The sequence below is a fragment of the Haliotis cracherodii genome, unplaced genomic scaffold (genome assembly GCF_022045235.1).
Source record: "Haliotis cracherodii isolate W230 unplaced genomic scaffold, xgHalCrac1.p SCAF_6, whole genome shotgun sequence".
NCBI classification, from domain to species: Eukaryota; Metazoa; Mollusca; class Gastropoda; order Lepetellida; family Haliotidae; genus Haliotis; species Haliotis cracherodii.
Genome location: NW_027266319.1, coordinates 27,559,992 through 27,576,066, shown reverse-complemented (window position 1 = coordinate 27,576,066; position 16,075 = coordinate 27,559,992). Strand labels below are relative to the sequence as shown.

Genomic DNA, 16,075 nt, shown 5'->3' with positions numbered 1-16,075 from the left:
TTATATGTAACTATTTTCAAAAACACGAGAACGCGAGAACGCGAGATCGCGACACTTGACCAATGTCGCAATCTCGCGTTCTCGCGTTCTCGTGTTTTTGTGCTAAATGCCTATACAGTTATATGTAACTATTTTTAAAAACACGAGAACGCGAGATCGCGACACTTGACCATTGTCGCAATCGCGCGTTCTCGCGTTCTCGTGTTTTTGTGCTAATTGCCTATACAGTTATATGTAACTATTTTCAAAAACACGAGAACACGAGAACGCGAGATCGCGACACTTGACCAATGTCGCAATCTCGCGTTCTCGCGTTCTCGTGTTTTTGTGCTAATTGCCTATACAGTTATATGTAACTATTTTCAAAAACACGAGAACGCGAGAACGCGAGATCGCGACACTTGACCATTGTCGCATTCTCGCGTTCTCGTGTTTTTGTGCTAAATGCCTATACAGTTATATGTAACTATTTTTAAAAACACGAGAACACGAGAACGCGAGATCGCGACACTTGACCAATGTCGCAATCTCGCGTTCTCGCGTTCTCGTGTTTTTGTGCTAATTGCCTATACAGTTATATGTAACTATTTTCAAAAACACGAGAACACGAGAACGCGAGATCGCGACACTTGACCATTGTCGCAATCTCGCGTTCTCGCGTTCTCGTGTTTTTGTGCTAATTGCCTATACAGTTATATGTAACTATTTTCAAAAAAACATGAGAACGCGAGAACGCGAGATTGCGACATTGGTCAAGTGTCGCGATCTCGCGTTCTCGTGTTTTTGTTCCTGTTTGCCTGTACAGTCATCTTGTGTCTCAGTCGTCTGAGTTGTCGCAATTCGTTGTGTAGAGTTGCGTCCCTTGGATGTGCCAGAAACCTACAAAGGTAGGGGCATTGCCTAAAAGTCGGGCCGGGCCGGGCCGGGCCGGGCCGGGCCAAGGCGGGCCAAAGTGTTACTGGATAATTACTTCATTATCGGCGATCATACCTACATATAATTGATGCAACATACAGACATGACATTAATGAACAATCACCAAAAAAAAGTGCACCATAAATAAGTAATTCGGAGTAAATCACTTGAAAACCAGAAAGTGGAGCTGTGTGCAAGCGTCGCTGATCTTGGTAACATGTAAAAGAGCAATCGTTAAACGAAATAAGATTTGAAACGTATCAAATACTTCTAGCTATCGTGATACAAATTTCCATCTGTGAGCATAGCGTTTATATTTATAGGAACGTAGTATATATAAGTAAATACCACTTTATGATGTCACTGATCGTCGTATTTAAAGCAGACACGTTGGTTAAAGTAGACCAAGTAGACTCAACAGTCACACAAGTGTTCGGTCCGACTTGGCCCGGGCTGTCAAAATCAACTTTAAACTCACATATGTATCATCAAATGGATTCACATCTATAAACTAGTATAATATCTACCTAAATACCACTTTATAGTGTCTCAGATCGCTGTACTTAAAGAAAACAAGGGGCTCAAAGTGAAGCCCTTTTCCCTCTACATTCTCAACATAGTCTCTATCAGAAGTGTTTGGCTTGTGTTGGGTCCGACTTGGCCCGGGCGGTCAAAATCAACTTTAAACATAAATATCTATCTTCATATGTGTTTACATCTATAGATTAGTGTTATATCTACCTATATACCACTTTATAATGTCACGGTACATCGTATTTAAAGAAAACATGGGGCTCAAAGTGAAGCATGTTTACTGTGTTTTCTTAAGAAAATCTATGTCAGAAGTGTTCGGTCCGACTTGGTCCGGGCTGTCAAAATCAACTTAAACCTCACAGATGTATCTTCAAATGTGTTAACATCTATAGACTAGTGTTATATCTAAGTGAAGCCCTTTTCCCTCTACATTCTCAATATAGTCTCTATCAGAAGTGTTTTGCTTGTGATGGGTCCGACTTGGCCCGGATAATAGAAGCATTAAGCAGGGTTGAGGGAAAGGTTTATCCTGAAATCCAAAGTGTCTCACCTTACCTTCTCCAAGCGTTACTCTGTAAGTATGATCCTTGAAAAAAAACACGACGGAATAGGTAAAAGCAAGGGATTTTCCGACCAGACACAAACCATGAACAAAGGGCTTCACTTTAACGAGTATACTTCACTCCAACACATTTGGTGATACATCTGTGAAGTTTAAGATGAATTTGACAGCCCGGGCGAAGTCGGGACAAGGACATGTGACAGAGATTTTCTTGAGAAGATCTTTAAATGCGAAAAACTGTGACGTTATAAAGTGGTATGTAGGTAGATATAACACTAATCTATAGATGTAAACACACTTGAAGATACATCTGTGTGTTTAAAGTTGATTTTGACCGCCCGGGCCAAGTCGGATCCAACACAAGCCAAACACTTCTGATAGAGATAATGTAGAGGGAAAAGGGCTTCACTTTTGAGCACCTTGTTTGCTAGTGCAATATGAGACACTAAAGTGTAATATAGGTAGATATAATATTAGTCTATAGATGTTAAGTATGTGTTGTAACTTTAGAAGCGCTTTGACAGTTATTAACACGTGTCGTGTCAGTCCTATATATGACATTCGCGAATATCCACTTGCAGAAAACATCCTGTGTTGGTTTAACACGAATTAGTGCCAAACACGTTAATTAATGAAAGAAGAGTAGTCAAAACACTGTCATTTCGAATTCCTGCCCAGGACATCACACCCCTGCACGCTAAGGTCGGTAAGAAACCTTCTCATCAAAGTCAAGACACAGTCAAGACACTGACTTTTCGGTATGGACTCTCGGTATGTAGCTATAATTATCATTTTATTACATTGCTGAAGATGCATTTTGATACAAACTCAATAAAATGAGCAAAACTATACGTTTCTGGACATTTGAGATCTGCCTAGATATGCACGTTTCGTTTTATTATTCTGCAATCCAGTTTTAGTATTACCCGCTGGCCCGGCCCGCCCCGACTTTTCTTGGCCCGACTTTTAGGCAATCCCAGTGGTAGGTTCCAGGGGCACTGATCTACAGCAATGCCCCGAGACTGGTTGTTGTCTTTGTTATTGTTTTCCCCCGTGAGTATCCGGATGATATAGCAGATGTCAAGACTTGTCGCGACCTGTGCTGCGCCATTCGTAAGCGCATGTATCGCTTTTATTAATAGTATTTCATTGTGGGTACATAGTTTAGACAAAATGTATAAAGTTTCACGAAGGCAATTTTTGCAACGCATAAATATTCAGTTATTTTACAAATTGACTGAAAATCGGTGAATTTATGTTATTGTTATTACGAATTCCAAACATTTTTATGTTTTAATTTCATCACCCAGTGACTGAAAATGATAGGATTAAATTAAAGAAAACGAAATTCAAAGTATGTTTTTATAGTTTTGGCTTCTAATACTAGCGGGGCGGTCGGGTAGCCTAGTGGTTATTGCTGAAATAGTGCTAAAAGCGGGGTAAAATCAAACACACTCACTCACTCTAATACTAGGATAAATAGTCTATTTTTAAGCCCTTTTGAACCTCTTAAAAGTTGTTAGTCAATCTGGACTTGGATTCAGTCAATTTCTATATTACTGATATATTTAGACATTTTATAAATTGCCTGAGTGAATCACATTTTACACATTGAGTGTAATATACATGTATACACGCCTACAGGTACAAGAGGAACAAAAATGATTTTGTCCAATGCAACAGCAAATGAATGAAAACAAAATGCAAATATCATAGTAACGACCCACCGAAGTTTTATGTATAAATTTGGGCAGCTTCCTTGTTCGAGGAATGTATCCGTGAACATTCACAAATAGGAACAATATCCCTTACGTCTGCAGCTGTGCAAATAAATGTATTCGACTTCACATGGTTCTGTTACATTCAAATGTTTTAAAATATATACATATAGCGTTTCTGGATATTATAACCCGTGTTCGTTTCTCAACTGACCACTAAGTTTGTTTCAGATGTTTCACACAGGTGTCTAGTCTCATCGGTCAGCTGAGATAGCACGTGTGACAATTATGTTCATGATGTCCTTGGTGCTTTATAAATATCCATGGAGTTAGAAAGCAATGAACAATCAATAAACGTATTATCGGCTAATCCTTTGAACCAAGTATGTTGTTTTTACATCGGCACTTCACGCCATGATATGAGTGTATTCCGTCTGCTTTAGTAAACCTACACATGTAAACACTTACAAACCCACTGTGCAAGATAACAGTGATTAATCAATGAACGTATTTTCTGTGGAACTTTTGATGGCGAGGAATGATCCGTTTACAAAAACGTAAATGAACTGATCTCTCCTCTTGCTGGGCTGCGACGTGAATATTACATAACATACATTTCACCTCACTTCAAACCTGGATTCAGATGAAATAATTACCCCAGACACAAGACACAACAGCCAAATGGGAACCGTTGTCAGGTAATCTGAGTAGTGCTACCACTAACTATACCTGTAATAGGTTCATTAACTGAGCAAAGACACAGGTGTAGGGTTATGCCAGAAAACCTGGATAACAACAAGAGATAGCAATCGTATTATCCGCGCAATCCAAAATCCGAAAATGCTTTCACTGCTTGGATACCATTTTTTAAACTATAAAAATAAACTGACGGCCAAAAGAAACGTTACCAACGATATTTCTATGATAAAATATGACCAACACAAATTGAAGCAGCAATAACAATTAACACGTCCCATTTTAATTCTGGAAACCCTAACGGCCAGAAACTCTACGGTCTTTTCCCAGTCTCGGTCAAAGGTATTTACAAAAATAAGCATGCTGTTTTTATGGGAACATACTAAGGAAGAAAAAATGAAAAAAAAGAGTTAAAAAACTCAATATTTACACCATCTCTCCCATGGGCCAATTATTGTATTGTAGAAATTCATCATTCAGAACCGTAAAATTGCTAATTCAACAACAAAGTCCTTGACCTCCAACAGGGACATTTCTTGACAAGGGGTCATTCGTCCAGTATTCGATCAACAACATTGGTTACAACTTTAAGGTGACAACGGCCCAGACCGTTCAAAACGGGATATGACCTCCATGAGCGGCAATGCATCTTCGAATGCGGCGTCGAACTGAGTAGACAAGTGTCCTCACATCGACCGAAGGTATCCGATTCCATTCCTCACGGAGGGCAACGATCAACGCTTGTCTCGTGAAGGGAGGATGTTGACGTTTCCGAAGACGACGCCCCAGCTGGTCCCAGAGATCTGGTAATCGAGCTGGCCACGGCAGGACAGTCACGTTGTTGGCGTTGAGGAAGTCTCTAGTAATACGGGCTTTATGGGGTGTGGCGTTATCTTGTTGGAACACCGTCCGTTGTTGTCGCTGGATGAAAGGAAGAACCACTGGCCGTGAGATATTGTCAATGTAGCGTTGTGCTGTCAGATTGCCTTCGATGATGAGACGTTCCGTCTTCTCGTCCCCGCAAATGCCGCCCCAGGCCATCACATTTCCGCCCCCGTAAGGTTCAACCTCCTGGACACAACCAGGAGCCGTACGGTCACCACGTCGTCGATAAACTCGCGTCCGCCCATCAGGTTTGAAGAGTTGGAACCTGCTCTCGTCACTAAACAGCACTCGCCGCCAATCCCTTTGTTGCCATCGCTGAGTTTGCCTGCACCACGTCAATCTAGCGCGTCGATGTTGACGGGTCAAGGTCATGCCCTTGAAAGGGCGATAAGCCCGGAGACCATAATGTCGTAGTCGTCTGGTCACTGTTTGTCTGGTGACCGGATGTCCTAAGTTGTTGGCAGCTGATGACGTCACAGTAAGAAATATGTTCCTCGGATGAAGTACCCGTAAAAAGCGGTCATCCTGCGGGGACGTGACCTTTGGTCTGCCACTCCGTGGTCTGTCTGCGGTTCTGCCGGTCTGTCGGAGACGTGCGACCAGTCTGGTAATGGTCATCTTGGGGCATGTTAATGGCAACCGCTCTCCGTGTCGCTCCTATCTGCAGCATACATATGGCTCTCTCCCTCTGGACAGCGGTCAGTCTTGGCATGTTCGTTGGTGTTAATCATCGCAACCAGTGATAGGGAACAGATCGGTGCGTAACTTATACCCGGGATTGCACGGTAATTGGGGAAAGAATGTTTTATAAAAATGCTGAAAACACCAATATTTCCCAAAATCCGTAAAGCACGTGTAAAGAACGACAGAGAACATGAAGGTTGTATTCGTGAAATGTGTTCTTTACTGTTTTTGAACAGGTTGGCATCTTTGTTTCAAAGTGGCAAATCAGTTAATGTTGGTAACGTTTCTTTTGGCCCTCAGTTTATAGCCATCTGGGGTATTTCCAAATAACGACATCCGATGAGCTTCCATCGTTCTTTTTGTCCGTTTGTTTAGGCTGACGAAATTAATTAACATGCGCCCTGTGTCTGAGATTCTGAGATTAAAGGTAACCAATCAGTGTTCTTGAACACGGTAGTCTTGTCACGCTCAGTTGCGTCAGCGAGCAAATCGGCAGATAGTGAACCCCCGCTGGCAGAGTTAGACAGCCGAGAAGGAGATTAGTGCCCCTTTAAACCTACAAGCCGGGATATAACTGAAATATAAATACTGGTCAAAGCAGTGTTAAACTCACTCCCTTGTTCAGAGCCATGCCGGTCCCCCAGGCTTGATATTGGGGGTACTTTTCCAGTATAAGCATGCCTGTCATTTGGATGTTAAGGCCGCAATAAATTAATAGTTACAGTTTGATTGATTTTTTAAAAACATGGGAGACAGAAGACGTTTAAATTTAACGTTTTATTTTGTTCTTATTAACCTACTTTAGGCATATGTGTACGATTGCTGCCGACGGATGCGATTCGCATGCATCATGTGTGTTCAGTAGGGCTACGTGTGCGGAGTATTTTATCAGGTAAAGAAAGTAGGAACACTCATACTAACGATACTTCTATTTCAAGGAATTTGAGGGCATTAGAATAATGTAAGGCAGGATGTTTTGTTGTCAGGCGGGATGAAAATCAATTAATTAAAGTAGCGAATATGGTATCGTATAAAAAGACATAAACAAAAAAAACCATCGGACAATATCATTTTATCCGAATGCTACAAATTGGTCTGTGAGAATTTTATTTTAATGAATATTCTAGCCGTGTGTGAAATTGCCTCATTGAGAAACTCACTGGCTTGTGATTATTTCTGTAACTCACAGTGTAGCCGCGAATAGCTGCAATACTGCTGATGCGGCTTTAAGCAATATTACTCACTCACTCACTGACTGTGATAGTTTTGTTTCCAGCTTTCGGACACATTAATGTTTTCACCATTATTGGAGATTCATGCACACAATTTCTTTTGTAAATTATATTGTGCATGTTGGGGGGTTTATTATAAAGTGCATAGGAAACTGTAAAAACTTTGTGTATGTAAATTACATAGCATTTCCAAGCTCAAGTCATAAGTTTGCTAAATGCTACTTGGAGAATGAAGAGCATGAAAGAAGCATGACCATAGGACTACTAACGTGCGCATGCGCTTGACCTTATGATATTACGCATGCGCACGGACAGCGTCTAAAACGCGAGAACACGAGAACGCGAGATCGCGAGAAAATGAAATGTCGCATTCTCGCGTTCTCGCGATTTCGTTTTTTGTGGCCTAATTTGACAAGTCGAGATTGCGAGATTGCGAGATTTTGCATCATGTCCAAATGTCGCATTCTCGCGTTGTCGACTTTTGACAAAAATGGCTATGTACCAAAAACACGAGAATGCGAGATCGCGAGAACGCGAGATTTTGGCCAAATCTCGCGTTCTCGCGATCTCGCATTCTCGTGTTTTGGGCATATTTAGCTCGTTTCCAAAGGTCGAGATCGCGAGAATGCGAGATCGCGAGAATGTCCCTTACAGTATTCCATAATTTCCTGTATTGATTTAAGTGCATGTATGTTTTCTCTCTTTAGCATTTCTCATTGTTATTAAACCAGATAGGTTGTTGTTTGAACGTTCGCCTCATCTTATGTTGCAGAAACATGTCACTGTCATCGTGCGAAAAGATGTCCGTTAATCTACATTGAAGTAAGACGAGTTCTATGGATGAACAACTTCTTTATATAGGTATATATACACTTATTGACATCTAAGTTGTTACAGTGACTAGTTGATGGACACAGAGAGGTGATTAAGCTAATTGGAAGCCAGTGGATGACTAATGAACACAGAGTAAACAAGCAGACTGATGGAGATGATGGAAGCCACTGTATTAATTGGATGGACAAAGGGATTTAGCAATTAGGTGATGGTAAGCAGGCGGGATGTAATAGCCTTGGTCTCTGTTCATTGCTGGCTGGATCCTTGGTGTCTAGCCGGGAGAGCCACATTTCAGAAATGGCTATTGCCGGTAGAGCCACATTTTCAGCTGAGTGCATTTCACCTATTCTAGCGGGTAATTACTTAATCCGATTACCGATACCTTTATATGAGTGTCCCACATTTAAATTATTAAGCGTGGTGTTCTTTAGAGATATCTTTAAATGAGTGTCCCACATTTAAATTATTAAGCGTGGTGTTCTTTAGAGATACCTTTAAATGAGTGTCCCACATTAGTTGGACTTTGAACGTGCAGCTCACAATGCCGTGACTGATGTATTTCCTGGGACATTAGTTAGAGGGTGTTTCTTTCACTTCACCCAATGTTATTCAAGTTTCTTGTTATGCAATTTAAACTATAATGTAATTCAGAGACATTACGCATGCCTGCACACTTAGAATGTTATTCAAGCTTCTTGTTATGCAATTTAAACGATAATGTAATTCAGAGAAATTACGCATGCCTGCACACTTTGACGAAAACAACTGCACATACACATCCCGGATGTGATGCAGTGAGGCTGCAACGTTCCCACAACTACTTGTGTGCAACGACTTCGGTATGTGCTACCCCCCAGAGATAACATTAACATACACACTTAAACTCACGATAAACTCATAGACACCAACAGGCATTTATCATGAAACATACAACTGCGCAGTTGGTGATCATGAAACGTAAACGATACCCAAAATTGTTTAAGCTGAAAACGCCCAGCCGACAGGTAGCAAACAAAGTAACGATTTAAGCTTAAGTCAGCGAGCCTGACCACCCGATCCCGTTAGTCGCCTCTTACGACAAGCATAGTCGCCTTTTTCGGCAAGCATGGGTTGCTGAAGACCATTTCTACCCCGGATCTTCAGATGTGACATGTCTGGGACTTAGCTACTTACCGGGCCAGTCCAATGTCCGTATACCTTCTCGTCTGCCTCCTTGGAGGCATTTCAGCGTGTGCTTAGCTCAAGGCAGGCAAACAAATAACCTTCTTGTGGATACCCGCCCACGTAGGAATATACGGTAATGAAAACGCCGTTAAAGCAGCTAAACTATCCCTCAAAATCCCAGAAATAAGCTTAAACTTACCCATCTCAAAATCAGAAATTAAAAGTGTAAACAAGCAAAAAATCACAAAAATGGCATAACCTATATCTAAACTCAAATAGCCAAATCATAAAAGTGCTCAGCAAACCACTAACCAAACCAAAAATTCTCCATCCATAAAAAAAATCGACAGAGTAATCACTAAACTCCAAACAGGACACACCAACCTAAATAACCACCTAAAAAATTAAAAAAAACACACTACAGGTAACTGCCCACACAAGGTCTGGTGATGGACTATAAGGAAGATGACGAGGTGAAGAAGCTGGTGAGAAGAGCTGCTGCCCTCCCTCTACTACCTCGTGACAAAGTGGATGATGTGTGGCTTGATGCCATTGCTGACTCTCCTGCTGGCCCTAAAGTGACTGCCTTCATGGACTACGTGACAACCAGTTGGGTTCAAGGAGGGGCCTTCATGCCAGAGATTTTGAACCATTTCGAAAACCAAGGCCACCGTACCAACAATCACCTTGAAGTGTGGCACAACAAGATAAAGAAACTTGCCAAGAAGTGCCACCCGAACATCTACGAGGTAGTGAAGCTATTTCAGCGAGAGCAGTCACTCAAAGAGGTTGCAGTCCTGAGACTCTCTCACCAGTGGTCAGAACCTTCACGAAGAAAGAAGTACAAGGCAATCGATGCGCGTATTGCGTCCCTCAAGATCCAGCTCCTGAACCAACACCTGAGTGAGATGGAATATGCTGACCACGTGGGCGACCTCCTTCATATGCAGTAATGACATTAAATGCATTATGATATTCATATGCTATTCATATTCATCAATGTAAAGTTTTGATGAATATGTTATCCTTGTTGAATAAAAAATGAGAAAACAAGACTTGTTTTGTTATATACGGTAACCTGTTAGAATCACAAAGCATGTTTTGACAGCATAGCCGCGAGAGCCACATTATACAATCACGCAACCATAACCATTGCCGCGAGAGCCACATCAATTTGGGCTATCTATTTTCGAAATGTGGCTTTGCCGGCCTGTAACCGGATCCTTTTGATGTAGATGGCTTCTAGGAGTTTCCTGATTTTGTAGTCTGATTGGTTGTTGGCCAGGATCTTGATGTTGTTCCACTAGATGTTGCGATCGGGGTGGGTTTGGGTGTGGTCGGAGATGGCTGATTTTGAGTCATATTTTTGTACTGAGGTCTTGTGTTCTTTTATTCTAATGCGTAGGGGCCTGGATGTTTCTCCTACATAGGAGTCGCCACAGTCACATTGTATGTGATATACGGCTCCAGCTGGGTCTTCTTTCTTCGATGTAGGGGGCTTGTCATTGGCGCCGAGGATGTTCTGGATTGTCCTGCCTCTCTGGAATACTGTATCAATGTTGGCGTGGTGTTTGAGCAGTCTGCGGATCTGCTGGCTGGCTGTTCCTATGTAGGGAAGACTGATGACAAACGGGGCTGTCTGTTGTCGTGGAGGCCGCTCTCTAGGGCTGAGGATGCTGTTGATTGTTTGTTCAACTAGGCTGGTAGGGTAATTGTTGAAGTTAGTGAATACATGGCGGAGGTGGTTGAGTTCAGTTTTTAGCTGTTGTGGCGTAGAACAGGTGTTGACAGCACGTCGGGCTAAGGTGGCGATGATTCCTCTCTTGATTTGTGGTGGGTGGTTAGAGGAATTGTGCAGATACTGATCCGTATGGGTGGGTTTACGGTAGACACTGGTGTGTAGTTCGTTATCGGGATCTTTCTGCACTCTTACATCTAGGAATGGTAGTTGTCTCTCTGTGTCCATCAACTAGTGACTGTAACAACTTAGATGTCAATAAGTGTATATATACCTGTGTTGTTTAGCCCTATCCATCAATTGCTTGATAAAGGTGTTAGGATCTACACCGAAACGTCGCAATAATTGTAATAAAGAAGTTGTTCATCCATAGAACTCGTCTTACTTCATCACTCCAACTTCTAAATGCCACTGAAAGAAGTTAATCTACATTGAGCTGCATTTATGCCACTTTCAACAAGTTCTCTGTATTTCATGAAACACATGTTCACTAAGAGTACTTCGTAAAAGTTCCCGGAAGTCTGTTGTTTCACTTAAATATATAAATATACAATGACTTTGACTTTGTATTGAATGGGTGTCAATGACTTTTACCTTGGCATGCACAACTGCATGTATACCGGTATAATCATTGTTCACAAACGTGTAATAACCATCTCTTGACTGACCATGTGACCTAAGAACAAACCACGGGCCTGATCAAATTCACACGTGTCCATATTTACGGTCAACCTTGCCTGTAAACTTCGCTCAAGGAGGCTCAAATGATCGTCGTTACTTCCAAGTGAGCTTCTCAATCAATTTCCGCGGATGATGGTCTGTCGGGATGACAGTAGTTATTAATAAACTTATAAACCTCCGGTGACGCCATCCTATTGTTCACCAGTCGGGTTAAATCTCATAAACAGGGACGTTGTAATGTCCCTGGGATTTTATATAATATCCCTGGGATTTTATATAATATCCCTGGGATTTTATAGGATATTCAAGTCATATTTGCTATATAATGTGTTATAATATCCCAAGGATTTTATATAATGTCCTGGGTATTTTATCAATATAACTTCCGTTCAGATTGTAACATGTAATGAAATGTAAAATCAAATGACAAATGTTTTCTTTATATTCCCAAGGATCGATCGAACTCGCAACCTTCATATCTGTAGCCCAGTGAGTGAGTTTTAGAATGTCCTTTTCAAGATCCGTACGCCAGCAACAGATATTTTACGCCCGTTTCTTAAGGTTTATGGAAAGTATGTTCGAAACATAATTTTTTTGATAAATGTTGTTTTGAGGTTCAAAATCGGTTTATAAGTAAGATATGGGATGCGGGTATTAAATATCATAACAACCCTCCTATACATAATCTGCCTACTATGAAAGAGTATGTGAAAAGTGCATGTTCCTTTAGGTAAAACATATAACATGGCCATGTGATCTGGTAGTAGGGTTGATCTATGTACACCCTGATGGCTCGTCTTTTTATAACCATATAGATGGAAATGACGTAGAGTGAGTGAGGGAGTATGGTTTTACGCCGCTTTAGCAATATTCACGGCTTGGAACACCAGAAATTGGCTTCACATATTGTACCCATGTCGGGAATCTAACCCGGGTCTTCGGTGTGACGATCGAACGCAATAACCACTAAGCTATCCGACCGCCCCGAAATGACATAGACGTTGTAGAAGATAAACTTCTGCAGATGCTGTTTGAGTTTGGGGAAAGGTGCGGGTATTTCATCGCAAGAACGTCTGATGAGTCAGATTATGTAAAATATTATGATGCTTCCAATATACCAGTTGTAAAGGATAATAATTCTGGTTATTGTGACTATTCAAGACATACAAATGACAGAGATGTAAATACATAGGCGTGCACACTTCTCAATATGCATATCCTAAAAGCGCGCACAGCAAGCGATATGCCACCATGGGGGTAGTATTGCTGACTACTTCTTCATTCCAAGTGACATGTTTCTCTGATCTAATGTTTAAACTTCGTTCAGAATCGGACCATATGCCACTTAAATGTTTCATTATAGATGTAAACCAGTGTCCTCTTGATCCTCTTTAAATCGGACTTTTGTATTAAAAACCATTGACACTCTGCGCACAGTAGTCTCCACAGTAGGCACAGGCCTACAGTCAGGAGTGAGTGAGTGAGTATGGATTTACGCCGCTTTTAGCAATATTCCAGCAATATCACGGCGGGGGACACCAGAAATGGGCTTCACACATTGTACCCATGTCGGGAATCGAACCCGGGTTTTCGGCGTGACGAGCGAACGCTTTAACCACTAGGCTACCCGACCGCCCCCTACAGTCAGGAGTTATGCCAGTTGACATGAAGATGACCTTGGTGAAACTTCGTCTACGAAACAGGGATGGATTCAAATAAGATGTTAACTATAGACCCGTCTTGAACTTTAGCTTCCTATCTTAAGTAATAGAAATATTAGTTCTTAGTCGACTGTACAAGCATCTGAGTGACCACGAACGCTGTCAATACTTCCAGACTGCATACAGGCCAAACCACAGCACGGAAACATCTCTTCTCAGAGTCGTCAGTAACCTCCAGCGTGGAGGTGATGCAGAAACGTACACAAGGGAAAACTCCAATATATACAAAATATACAATTTTGTATATTTGGTATTTCCAAAATATACAACTTAGTATATTTGGTATATCCAAAAATATACAATTTTGTATATATGGATAGATTGTACCACTGCTTCATTTAATTTTTTTCACCCCCCAGACAAAGATTCTTACAATATGTGGTTGAAAAGTTTACCAATGATACCGAACAGTATTATTATTGCATGTGACAATAATGCTTTAATACTATTTTCATTATGACAACTATATTTGGAGTGTCATGAAATAATTTGTATTTCTTTATGGTGACAGCATTTTACATAAGAAATAGAACATTTGTGCAGATCTTAGTAACAGTTTGATCAATAATATAAATACGTACGGCAGCTGTTTACAAAAAAAGATGATCTATACATACAAGTAGCTTAGAGAAGTTTTAAACAATGACCGTAAAATGGATATATCATTAAACCGGCAAATATGAATATACACAATCTATTAATATCACATTTTCGGATTAAGCAATTTATAATGTACAATTAAAGAGCATTAAAGAGACAATTCATTTAAACCATTACATATCTGTCCCTTGGCAACACAAAGCTCACATCTTTCTTTTTACATTTTCCCAGTATCCTAACGAATTTGCACTTGATACGTTGAATTGGCATGAACGATGCTGGACTATTGTCAATATGCATTGTCGGATGCCAGGCTTCGACTGGTTTACCACACTGGTACTTCCCGGTACCATCTCACTTTAGCAAGGAGATGTGGTTTGAGCTCCCCGGAGAGTTCTACGCTGTGGTGAGTGTATCGGAGCACTTTGCCAGGTCTTGGAGATATACTCCAGTCAATGTTGCCATACTTGTTTGACCAATACGCTAATATTTTGGACGAAGAGATACATGCCTGTGCTGAACCAAACAGTGTGTGTCCTAGATGAACAGTTTTCAACTCTTTGTATGACGGCATCATGGACACTTGAGAGGAATTGTACAATTTTTAAATAAATTTGTTTAAGATAAATGCCTTCTTCAATCGTGATAACACGCAGTTTGTATTTGTGTATTTATTGAAGGAATAATCTTGAATGTCAGACCAACACGGTCCAGAATCTAAAAGACGCGAGGACAATCTCCACAGGTTTGTAACAGCGTTGTTGATTGTGCCTAGCGTTCCAACCTTTGCACTAGAAACAGCAACTACTGGTTGGAGTGTTTCAGCAAGTTTGAAATCATCTGAGAGTGTCAAGCCAAGAAGATGAGAGTGGCATGCAAATCGTCGAGCAAGCTGAAGTTCAACATTCTTATTGTTTGTGGGAATGTTCCCCATCATTCCATTGAAGCTGTCAAAGCTAACCAAAATGAATAAACTGGGCCAAAGTCAAAGATACATTCTATCATGTGGCCATGCAGATGCATGTTCGGGGTGACCTTTTCTTTTCCATAAAGGCGTTCAAAGGAGGTACAGAAACGCACATTTTACGAGGCATTCTGCAACATGCAGCATGTGTTCAAAAGTTCACATAAAACGATTTATGCATGGAATCGATCACTGAAATGTGGATAATGTCAAAATATGGTAGCTCAGATAAAACTGAATACCGTGTGCCATACAAACGTTCTAGCCTCTCACGTTCTGATTTTCTTGTATTGGAAGACATCTGTCTAACTTAGGCAATGTGGTTCTCGTGTGTCCTAGGTTGCCACTCTTCCCTATAAAAACGACTGTAGTCACGTTTTCAGAAATCACCAGGAAAGGTTTTAGAACACCGCGAACAACCTTTGATAGCAGCATGACCGAGAAATCCACAAAGTTTTCTACACACAGGTACATCACAACGTACACGCATTAAGGCCAAACGAACTGTTCTACCTTGGCAAGTTAACCCAGCGCTCCAAGCGTCAAGGAGTTCATCAACTAGTGGTTGAACAAATGTATTTGTGGGCGGCTCTTTCTTCATATGCGGAATAACGCCGACCAGAATAATGTTTTCTTGTTTGAAACGTTCTTCGCGTGGCAGGTTTAAAACGACCATATATAATACACCAACGGAATATTTCACATGTTTAAAGAGTTGAAACCAGTCAAGGTTCAGCATTAGGCCATAATTACGTCTTATGGTGAGGAAATTCTCACTAAAGTTCTTCCAAATCTGACCATCGTAGACATCAGACAACGTGTCAGATGACGAACTTCGAGATCGCCATAGTTCACATTTGCCTACAAAGCCAGATCGTGATATTAGGTCACGAATTGAATCTCTTAATGGCTTGTAATTGTAAGATTTATATGGAATGATACTCTTTGTTCCAGAGGGTAACTGTACAGTCTGGAGCAGCATTGCACCACAAGGACGTCGATGATGTCGGATAGGATGACTACATACAGGCCAAACCACAGCACGGAAACATCTCTTCTCAGAGTCGTCAATAACCTCCAGCGTGGAGATGATGCAGAAACGTAGCTCGTCCTTCTCGGTCTCAGTGCTGCTTTCAAGACTGATCAT

General features: G+C 41.1%; 1 protein-coding gene and 1 pseudogene across 1 annotated transcript; both read right to left on the bottom strand.

Annotated features, from left to right (window-relative positions):
- Window positions 1-10,527: 10,527 nt before the first annotated feature.
- Window positions 10,528-11,190, bottom strand: LOC139446342 (uncharacterized). Its single transcript, XM_071227685.1, has one exon. It carries the CDS (start codon window positions 11,188-11,190, stop codon window positions 10,528-10,530), a length of 663 nt encoding a protein of 220 aa, XP_071083786.1.
- A 2,939-nt stretch (window positions 11,191-14,129) lies between these two features.
- Window positions 14,130-16,075, bottom strand: LOC139446341 (uncharacterized; annotated as a pseudogene).